At 39.6% G+C, this 11,811-nt stretch overlaps 1 protein-coding gene across 1 annotated transcript in view; it reads left to right on the top strand.

Annotated features, from left to right (window-relative positions):
• EXOC4 (exocyst complex component 4) overlaps window positions 1-11,811 on the top strand; it is a 675,009-nt gene that overhangs the window by 529,789 nt on the left and 133,409 nt on the right. The window contains exon 12 of the mRNA XM_011359538.2: window positions 2,563-2,699. Coding sequence (XP_011357840.1) covers window positions 2,563-2,699 — 137 coding nt within the window. The remainder of the gene's footprint in view (window positions 1-2,562; window positions 2,700-11,811) is intronic.

The raw sequence follows: 11,811 nt of genomic DNA, 5'->3' as shown, positions 1-11,811 counted from the left end.
TCATTTTCCTTGAAGAGAATGTAGTGATTGATTATCCAGAGTGCTACCATGACAAGGTAAACCAACCAAATAGCTGGAAAATTGCATATAATCATATAGCATCACATAGGTCCTTTGTTGATCAGCACAACCATTCATATTAAACCATGGCATTCTAATCATTTCCTGCAGATACTTTCTGCTTACCCCAAAACCTTTACCTCTAGGGGTTGTACCTCTGTGCTTACAGTCTCCCCTTCCCCCCAAGGGTCATCAGCATAGCTCTAGTTACCCGCAAGCCGTGGGATACTGATCATACTGAATCCACCCAAAGAGATTTCAAAATGCAGAGATGTCTGTGCCTGGCATCCCTCACATATATGACATTCAGAGAGGTTTATTTGTGTGTATTCGTGTCATTAGTACTGTTTCTTTTATTAGTAGTAGTAATATCCTGAAGCTGCTGAGAAATTATAAACAAGTGGGAGGAGGGGAAGGGTGAGAGATGGACAAAAGGAGAAGAAGGCCAGTCTTGCTTTTAAAAAGTAGATAATCTAATCAGGACAACCAAGCATACCTGGGGTGACCTAGGACAATTGCACAGTATTTCCTAAGTGTAAAAGCACCAGTGCACCAACCGAATACCTGAGTGATGAGGGCCAGGAGATTAGAGGAGCCATCTGATTATCTCTGGTTATTAGAAGACAAAATTGAGTCATTAGATAGGAAGGGGTTACCCAAACCTGCCCCAGAGTTGATTATCAACAGCATAATTGGGAGTAGGACCAGGTCCTTTCAATCTGAGCAATCTCCCTGTGCTTATTGTCCCTGCACTCTTAGATTTCAAATGGGATTTGTTAGGATGGCTGAACTCCACTCTCCCTTTAGGAATTACTGTTCGCATGCTGTAGGATATCCTGTGTTCTGAATCAAGATGAGGATTTTAGATTCTTCTTAACAGCATGGGGACATATAGCTAAGCAGAATCAATTCCTGTCACTCACACACAAATGCAGAGAAACGGGATTATGGATCGGGGTGAAGCTGCAGTGTTTTAATCTTAAAATCGATACAGAAAAGGAAGTTGAACTTGTGGGGATTCTATAGAGACTGTAATTTGGTTTGCCTTACAGAGTATAACTGTTCCTACCTTTTGAGCTTTTGATTGTTTTTACTTTGGGGCAATGGGGAGAAGGGAAGAGAGGGAAAGAAGATAAGAAACTTCTATGACCAAATAATGTTGAATAACTAAACACATGTAAACTCATAATTTAAGCGGATCCTCCATCCTGTTGAGAAAAGCTGTATACTTTTATCCCTTTTTTTTTAATTTTTAGAAGAAAGAAATTAACCAAAACACTATACCCCATAGTCATTGATTAAGTATAATAATGAAACTCCTTAGGTTCTTTCATTGGTCACTGTCAGACTAGAAAAAAATTTTTTTTCAAAGTTTACTTTTATGGCTAAGTCTGTCAGAGCTTAGGTAATTCGGTATAAATAAATACTCACCAAACCATCTATTGACCAAAGGATTCCAAGCTGCTAAGCCTGTGATTAATATTTACTCCAGTGTAATTCCGCTTCTTTTGAAAGAGATATGAACTAATGATTTAAACAACTCAGTCTTTTCTTAAAGATTGAGAATTTACTGAAGAGGCCTCTTTTCAGATACAACACTGGTTTGCCGCATAGTGCTCTCAGTCTCTAGCTGCAAGATGGTCTTACTTTTTCCTTGGAGATTTCTCTGATTCACTACAAAAATACGTCTGAGTCTGTTTGGACACTTCTGCAGTGGCAACCATAGGAACTACTCTGATCTCATGAGGAAATGATCGGGCTACAGACAGAACTCAGGCAGAATGGCACAGTTAAAAGAGCAAAGCCTGGAGCCCTTGCTTTGTTTACTTCCCTTTGCTAAGCCTGTTTCATCTTTAAACTGGGCATGATTACAGGATTCCTCTGCAGCTAGGAGTGCTGAGAGGATTAAATGAGACAAAGCATGTAGAGCACCTACCACTGTACTTTGCACTTGTAAGAACCCAGTAAACGTTCATGATTATTATGTGAGTCTGAGTGAGATAACATGCTGTGTACGTGAACACATTCTGCAAGCTGTGAGGCACAAGACTAATGTTAGTTGTTGTTCTTAATAGAGTGATTGTTTTGAAACTTTTAAAACCAATCTTAGAAGGCTTTTTTCCTTGTGCTGTTTGTCATAGGTCCCTCACCTCAGAGTAGACCTGCAGGTGGTAAATCAGGCCGCAAATGAATATGTGTTCTCTATCTGAAAGGCCACAGAGATATCTTGTAGATGCCAGGAATTCCATGAAATCAGTTTGAAAATCCCTGTCTTATGTCCTTCCACAGTAAACACTTTCTTGGGTCTTTGAGAGACCAGCACTATGTAAAATGCTTATTTTGCTGTCATTTTTAATCAATATTTTTAATTATCACATCTTCCCAAAGGAAGCTCAAGTGTCTTATATGATTGCATCGTTTTAGTTGTCCTTCCTTGTCAGACACATTACTTGAGTGAAAAGAACTCATGAGTTTCTGTGTCCCCTCTGTGTTTTTTTCCAGAGCACAATCATCGTGGAGAAGACGGTGCAGGACCTCATGAACCTGATGCACGACTTGAGTGCGTACTCAGATCAGTTCCTCAACATGGTGTGTGTGAAGCTCCAGGAGTATAAGGACACCTGCACTGCGGCCTACAGGTAGCACTTCTGTTGGGAGCTAAGCAAAGTGACTTTAGAACCTGCCGATTGTTCTGGTTTGTGATATTGCCTTCATAAGCTAACTTTCCACCACTATAGAAAAGGACCATCCTAGAGTTTGTCAAGGAGCTCGATGAGAACATGAGCCACAGAAATAGTCTCCTAGGTGCTTATGTAGTTATACTCACTCAGGGAATGAAAGAGACAAAGGGATAGAGACATTTAAAACTGCCATTGGCTGGGTTAGATGAAATGTCAGCCTTGATTTTCGTGAAAGTGTAGAATCATAAGATTTGTCTTCCTCGGGGAAATTGTAGATCTTGATTAGTCCATCATGTGATTCTTAAAGATCTTTAAAGGAAAGCAATTTCAAACCCTTAGTAACTGTTAATAATCTATAATGTGATTTCTTTTTACTTCTTACAAATGTGTTTCTCCTGATGTTTGATCTATAGCTTTCCTACTGTCATGAAAAGACATTTTTACTGTTTTCAGCATCAGTGGAAATGAAAAACCATTGTTATGAACTTGAAAACCGTTAGTTTTCTCTCCGATTTCTTTTTTCTGGGTTCAAAAATCTCTTTGAACTCGTGGAAAAGATCATAGCGCTTCTCATAAAAAGCTAATAATAGGAACAAATTATGGTCTGGTTGACAAGAGCTGAAACAATTAGAGGAGGAAAGAATGTATAATAAAATACTAAATTTTATGTGATATATAATTAAGTATAGGTAGCTAAAGTACAGTACATAATCACATACTACATGTATAATACAGGGTATAAGAGCAGAAGGAATAAAACGTGAGAGAGAAAAGGTGATTGGAGTCCAGAAAGATTTCACAGACAGTGAGATTCGTGCCACCTCTTAGAAAGACAAATGGCATTTAGGGAGGTACAGAGAATAGATAAGGACATCACAGGGATGGAGAGGGAACACAGATGTTAGCTGCCTGATCATTTGGAAGGGGACATGAGGAAGTTTGAATGGAACAGAGTTTCTAGTAGAAGATGGTAGGAACTAATACTTAATAAGAAAAGTAAGACCAAATGACAGAGGGTCTTAAAAAACAGGACTTGAAAATGTACATGTTGTGTATGAGATGACAGTGACATTAGAAGTGAGCCAGGAAGCAGTGGTTAGGAAAGACAAATCTGGCTGAGGAATACCAACTTAGATGAATGCTTAACCTCCTTTATTCCAGCAGTGAGTAATATTTATCCACAGCTACATCAACCAGTTAAAAGAAACCCAACCACCTCACTGAGAGATGCTTTCTCAATAACATTTTACTTTTTCTGTTCAAAAATGATTTATAAAAAATTAGATTTAGGTTTAAATCATACATATAATTAATTATATTATAATCAAGGTAACAAAATCTTAATTTAAAATTTTTAGATTAATTTGTACAAATAACTTCTGGCAGAAAACTAGTCATCAATAAAATACTTTCAAGCATAAATATGTATATTCTTAATGGATAAAATTCAGCGAGGAACTGAAATAAAAATAACGATTCAAAGAAAAAAAATGAAAAATATCCAACTGTCAAAGAAGAGCTTATTCGTATACATTTTAAATGTATAACGATGGATATCAGATCCTCTGGTATTGAGATTCTATTGGGTACACTTAAAATCGTAATTTTAAAGTGTCTGTATTTATAATATGCCCCAAAATATGCATTTTGCTACCATTTAAGCTCATGCTGACAGATGTTAAATATCAATTTTTAAGTGTCGGAAGGATAATATTTTTCAAAATTCTTTTGAGAGATACACAAATAAAAATTTTAAAAGCCACTGCTCATGGTCGGTTGTTTAAGATTGGAATTTCTGAGGCATAGACTGTTATCTTTTCAGCTTTACAAAACCAAACTCGAAAGCAGTTGTACCAGTGTCACATCAACCAAATGAGACGTTAAATAGCGGATTTTAAATATTAAAACTTAAATATTAAAAAAATTAAAAATACTTTTAAATCAGTTGTATTTTAATAACATTGTTTTAAATTCACTGTTATGTTTGTGTTTAATCTCCATTGAATTCTAAGGCTTTTTTTGAAAAAGCAAATCATATTTTCTTTTTCTTATATTTCATTATGTTTAACCAGTAGTTCTAATAAATAATAATGCTGGTGAATATTAATTATAATAGAGATGTTATGTAATCTGCCAAAATAAGGCAAATTGATTCTAGAATTGTAATCCTACTTATAGCCATTTATATATTATTATTATTGTTATTTAGAAGAAAGTCTTTTAACTTCATTATAGGAGATCTTTTCCTCATCATTTATGATCCTACCTCTCACATATCAAGTGATGGGAAGCTCGCTACATCCACAAAGCTGACTGGTTATCATTGAACGGTTTCTTGTTTACTGAACATAGTGCTTCCAAATTAGTGTAATTCTTATACTGTAAAGCCCTTCAAATATGTGAATATAGCTATCATGGTCCATTTTGTCTCCCCTCCTCCCACCCCCACCCTGGAACGAATATTCTTGGTTTCTGATATGTCTTGGGTATATAAACCATCCCAGTCTTATTTCTCTCTTGCCAGTGCCTGTCTTAAAAAGGAGTACCCCACGCTGAGCCTAGTGTTCCAGACGCGTTCTTTGTACTTCAGCGAAACCATCACCTCCTTTGTGTAGGACCTAGTGCGGGACGTAGTGCTTCTTAGTACATCTCTTTACATTTGCGAGGTATTGATTGAGTATTTACCAGATCTAAGCCACTGTATGAATGTGTGAGGATAAAGCAGTCAATCGATCACATGTTATACTTTTAATGAGCTTACATTCCTGGTAGAGAATAGAAAGGGAAACAGGGGACGAAGAAATAGGACATGTTTCTGTCCACAGCACTAATTTATGACAGAAAATATGGTAAGGTGCTCCAGAAGGAAGAAGTTACCTAAGGAAGACAAGAAAGGCGTGATAAAGGATACGAAGTCGGCCTTGCAAAGAATGTGGAGGATTTAGACAGGATTTAGGCTTAAGGAGTTGAAAAAAGAAAGGAAACAGAGCAATATCGAGAGGAGGAGAAGAATAGGAAAAGGAAAAACAAATGATGAGTGTTTGGGTTTTGGAAAGGAAGGCTGAGCCAAAATGGCGAGGATCTTGAATGCCAGGCTCAAGGAACTTGGCCTAAATTAGGTCGTGGGGAGCCACTGAAGGTGCGTAAACAGAGTACCAAGTGCAGACCCAGGCTTTAGGGACATTTTCTTGAGCTTTGTATAAGATGGGTTGGACATGCAAGAGTGTGGAGGTAGAAGAGAGAGGCAATGAGTGCCTGAGTTAGAGGAGAGGCAGGGGGAATGGCAGGCAAGAGACATTAAGGAGGTGAATTGCTGGACGCAGCCACTGGTTGGTTGTAAGAGGTAAGGGACTGTTGTAAGAAGAAATAATAGTTGAAATTCGCCTTATCTTTTTTATGCTGTATTTGTAGAGAGATTTTTTTTACCTCAAATTCAGGATCGCATATTTCCCATTAAATTAATGTTACTTTTAGCTCATCATTTTAGTCTTTTGAGACATTGAATTTTCATTCTGTCATCAAAAAATCTTAGCCGTTCCTCCAAATTCCATGACATTCTTGATTTTACAAGCAATCTTTGTTTCTCTTTGTACATATTTTTCAAAAATGTTCAACAGGACAGGGCTAAATTGAGAATTTGGGAGGCATATCTTTTGAGTCTTCTTGACATTCATGTATTACTGAGTACTTGAGGAGTTCATATGTTTTTGTAACTATGAGACCCAGAGTTAGAATTCTTGCTTGTGTCCTCCTAGTCTTGATCTTTTTAATGCAGTTAACCTTCCCTCATGCCTCCCCAAGATGGGCACGTAAAAGCCAGCAATGGACAATAGTAGGTATTTGTTCAGGAATCTTCTGATCCCTTTGCTTTTGGGACCGACTGCTCCATGCTCTGCCAAAACTGTTGTTAGAACTCTCATCTTGGACAGCTTACAAATTACCCTAGGAAACAAAATCTCTCAACCTTGAGCCAAGTTTACCATTTCTTCATTCAAGTCAATGAATTACCCAGTTAGGAAAGGAACACAAGTCACATGACTTCATCGTTATGAGATCTTCCTGGCTACTCGTGAGTACACTTGCTCACAAACCACCTAATTGTTCACAAACCACCTTTAATAATATGTTCTAGAAGTTTGCCTGTAATTCCAAACTCATCCAGTTTCTATAATTTACCTTCTTTTCTTTTATGAACAACAGGATATTTGCTCTCAGGCATTTTCTCTGTCTGCCAGGATGCCGTTAGGATTATTTGCAGTGATTCTGTGATTATATGCTTCAAATTATTTCTGTACCCTAATTAATTTCTGTGCTTAAACTTATTAAACCTGTCAGAATATTTTTTTATCTCAGTAACTGTTGACACAGTTGATTATCCTTAAAACAGTTTATTTACTAGGCTTCTAGGATTTTATTCATTTAACAAATGCTTCTTGAGTATACAAGTTTATAGATACAGCAGTGAACCAAACAAACTACTGCTTTCATTGGGTTTAAATTCTCTTGGAGATGGAAGAGAGGAGATAGACAATAAATATAATATGTAAACGTATTATATATTACTGTTAAGAATTTTAGAAGATAAGTACTATGGCGGAAAAAAAAGTAGGGTGGATAGACTCTGGCGTATAAGAGAAGGAGGTTGCAATTTTTAATAGGGTACTCCAGTAGGTCCTGTCAAATCGAGGTGTGAGAAAAACCTCAAAGGAGTTTTGGGAGTTAGATAAGGTATCTGGAAAGAGTACTCTTGTGGAGAGCAAAGGCCATTAAGACTGTGTGACCTTTTTCAGGAACAACCACCAATGTGGTTGGAGCAGAGAGGTTATCAGAAGGATGTCCAAAAAGGAACACGGGGCCAGACCACCTAGTGCCTTTTAGGACATTGTAGAAAGTTCTCCTCTGAGTGAAATGGGGAGCCATTATAGGAATCATGCCTGTAGCAGCATTGAGATCTCACTTATGTTTTAAAATATAAGTATTGAGAATACTGTCAGAGGACAGGGATGAAAGCAAGAAGACCATTTAAGGCCTATGGAGGTAATCCAGGTAAGGAATGAAAACAACTCCTACTGGTTGGTAGCAGCCGAGATGGTAAGAACTGGGTGAATTCTCAATATAATCGGAAGGACTGGCCAACAGAATTCCCTGCCAGATTGAAAATAGAGTGTGAGAGAAAGAAAGGTGTCAAAAGTGACTCAGAATTTTTTTATATGAGTGGTAAAAATATAGAATTGTCAGCTCTTGAGACAGAGGACACTGCCAGTTTATGGGCATGTAGATGAGGATTTCAATTTGCAGTATCGATTAGCCACGCACATGGAGATATGGAGTAAGCAGTTGGATATATGCATCAAGAGGAGATTGGTCTGGCTTGGAGACACATATTTGGAAGCCATCAACATATAAATAGTGTATCTAAATGGTGTTTAAAGCCATGGAGTAGATGAAATCTTCACGGGAATGAGTATAACTGTGACAGAGAAGAGGACTGAGGACTTCACAAGTTTGCAAGATGAGGAGAAACCAGCAAAAGAGACTGAGAAGCAACAATCGGTGAAATGGGAAAATGAAGAGAATGTAGAAACCAAGTAAAGGGATGGAGGGGAGTGAGCAGCTGGTCCAGTTGCTGCTATTCAGTCAGCATTAGAACTGAGCATCGATCGAGTGATAGATTTAACAGTGCGTACATGGTCATTGGTGATTGTCACGAGAGTTGTTTCTGTGGATTAGTAGGAGTGAAGCCTGTATCAGTGGGAGCTTATGAAAGAAACTGGGGGTAGAGAAGTTGTCAATACAGGCAAAATTTTTACAGTGAGTTTTGCTGCAAAGGGGAACAGAGAAATGGGATAGTAGCTGGAGAGCTGAGGTCACCTGAAAGGCTTTTTGTTTTATGTTATTTTAAATAAGAGAAATAAGAGAAGATTGAGAAAACTGTTTAGGAGAAAGGGAAAATTCTTGATGTAAAAGAGAAAGGATGAATTGCTGAAGCAACGTTCTGGCTAGTGAGTAGGAGTGGGATGTAATGCACAAGTGGAGTGAATAGACAGGAGCGTGGATAGTTTTGTCGCCATGGTCTGGTCTGCCCTTCTTATAGGAATTGAGTTATTTCTGTCATTTATATTTCACCATTTTGTCCAGACAGTGCAACTATATCTCTAGTTCCAATACTATTTCTTCTGGGAACAAGGCCATTGCTTTTGGTTCTTGACATATTGTGGTCATCAGGAATATCCTGATGCCTTCCCGCAGGACACTAGTATACCACTTTGGTCTCCCTCTTGACCCAAGTTCCCTGTAATGGTGCCCACCAGCAGACCATTCCACATACAGGGTAACATCTGTAGTGATCTACCACGGTCGCCGAATGACAGGCCTAAGACAAATTATACCAGGGTTGGGAAAAGTAATTCAGTGAAGCTGCAAGGGGAAATAAATAGAAAACCCTTTACGTGGTTGTTGTACAACAGTGCGAGCACGCACGCTCGGATAACCCCATGGTGCCTGCCGCCTGTTACTCAGTCAGGATTTTCAGGCGAAGGGAGAAAGTGTTTTCTCATCGTATGAGTGTGAAGATGCAAAATGTCCTTACTTCCTCTCTTCTCATTATTGCCGTCCCCCCCGCCCCCCCGGATTGGCACCTGCTGAGGAGTAATTAGGGCAGGCCTAAATTGGACAGCCAAATCCTGATTACAGTGAGAGGAAAAACAGGAAATGTTCTAGTTTTGCTGCCAGCAAATGACTGACTTAAATAGAAAGCCATATACAATTCAAATGCTCCAAAATGATATAACACTGAGGAAGGAGGAAGGGAGCAGGGAAACATTGCAATCCGATTCTTTCACAGCAGATATCTTTTATAGAAATGATCAAATCCATAAGCTCACAATGCCCTCTGCTGAGAGCCGGCTTGTTTTCCAAGTTTACTGGGAGAGCCTGAGCATCCGCTGGGAGTTTAGAGATCTGAGGAAAGGTCAGAAACATGTCACCTTTCTGTGAGCACCTCACTCTGGAGAAAAGGGCTATACTGTACGATGATGTCATATCACATGCTTTGGATAAAGAGAGGTTTCCCAAAGGGGAAATGAAGACTAGAAGTCTTTGCCTTAATTAGTCACGCCCCTTGGGGCTTAAAGGAAAACTCAGCTGTGAATTGTCTACATCACAGCGCTGCATTAGCAGTGAGGCAGTTGGTCCATTAGTCTGCTACTTCCAAGCTGAGAGCTTCTCCCCCTCTGCTGCCCTCTGTCCTGAGGTGTAGCCAGCAGCTTGTGTCTCAAAAGTAGTCATTTAAAAATTGGCAGTCACAGCTTTTTAAAGTTTCTGTCTGTTCCAACTTAGCATTAGTCCATTAATCATTTTTTGACGGGCAGGGGGAGGGGCGCAGGGGAGGTGGCTTTCTACATTGTGTTGGGCCTGGTAGAGAACACAAAGAAGACATCTTCTAATCTTAGAGGCTCAATTGATGTAAGGCACAGGCATGGTTTTTTAAGATAAGGTCCATCCTCAGAGCCCACCTTTCACTTCTCCATAGAAGGCTGAGAACTCACGCCAGAACATGAAGAAAGAGTGACAGAGGGATAAACTTGAAGTCGCCGATAGCAGAACCCAGGTCTGGCACAGGGCTGGACACCTTGTTGGCCTCAGTATGTTTGATGAATGAATGAGGACATTCCTGAACAGGACAAATAAGCCGTAGGGTAGCATGTCCATCATGATGGCTGGGGAGAAGCTTGAGGAATCAAAATGACCAGACCTGGACATTGTGGTTGGGTAGGAATGTGCAGAAAAGGGGAGATTTGAAAATGGCCCCTGTGAAGTAAAGGAGTGCTATGTAGATTTTGATGAGAAGGCCGACCTGACCTCTTCCACGATCAAAGCGTTTGAAGAAGATTGCGGCCCCATTGTGCTAATGGCAGAGACTAGATACCGGGGCCCACGGTGGCTCATAAAGCCCTTCTGGTTTCCTGTGTAGCCATGGGCCATGGTCCTGCGGGAATGAGAGCCTAGTTGAGCTCGCCTTGTTGCCTTTGCCAACAAACTAACTTTGAACCTCAAAAGAACCAAGGACACGTCCCGGGGAAACCTCTGAAAGCTTCATGCAAGTTTGGCTGCTTATTTGCCTGTTTCCCCTGAACCGTCTCCAGAGTTATCAGACGTTTCTCTGCTCTTTTCCTATTTATTCTGCTTCATCTTACCTTAAGGGATATTTTATATTGAATTCGTGTTTATTTTGTTTTAATCAGCAGCATAGTACTGACTTTCTTTTTGGCATCTCTCATTGTCCTTATCTCTGTATGGCTGGACATCGCACTGCAGTGTGGCCAACTGCAGGTCCATTCATTCCATCAAAAGCGACTATAGCAGCTTAATGTGGACTAACCTTGTCCAGAGTCCATTTGTCTAGCTTGGCTCCTGGTTTTTGAAGTGTCTGAAAGATTCAATCTGGGAAAGTAAACATCATGCCCCAGCTGTCACCAAACAGTTGAGTCCAATTAGCCCCACCTGCCCCTGGTTGTTTACCTAAAGAAAGACGCAGCACCCCAGCTGTGTCCAGGGACCAGGCACACTTGCACTTTCCAACTGTTCCAAAGAGGAAGAATGCGCATCAGAGCTAGTCGACACCAGCAGATGTTTTCCGAATGAGATTTACTCAGCTGTGTCTAGAAGATGGACCCTTCTCCTGGCAGCCTTATCACCTGCTCCAAGAGATACACCTACTTTCCTCTTGCTCCTGGGAACGGGTACAAATAGTTACACAGATGGCTCTGTCTGTAGCCCATTGAGCTGTGAATTAATTAGTAGATTCTGGTTCTAGTAGTGGTAATTAACCCTACTCATCTTGTGGAATAATTGTTGGAGATTTAGCTCTCCTTTTTTGAGGCTATTTGTATATGTTCTGGAATTTTGTAGCCCACACAATCCACTCTTTTGCAAAATTACAAACTAATAAATGTAGTTGGTCAGGATGGAAACTTTGTAATTTGAACGAAAAATTCCATTTATGGTAATTGTATGTTCCTCATCAATGCCAGTATTTCCACTTAGAATATTTGGAATTGATGTTCATTCC

The sequence above is a fragment of the Pteropus vampyrus genome, unplaced genomic scaffold (assembly GCF_000151845.1).
Source record: "Pteropus vampyrus isolate Shadow unplaced genomic scaffold, Pvam_2.0 Scaffold48, whole genome shotgun sequence".
In the NCBI taxonomy this organism is placed as follows: domain Eukaryota; kingdom Metazoa; phylum Chordata; class Mammalia; order Chiroptera; family Pteropodidae; genus Pteropus; species Pteropus vampyrus.
The sequence above is the reverse complement of the archived record's forward strand: the minus strand, read 5'-3'. Positions and strand labels throughout refer to the sequence as shown.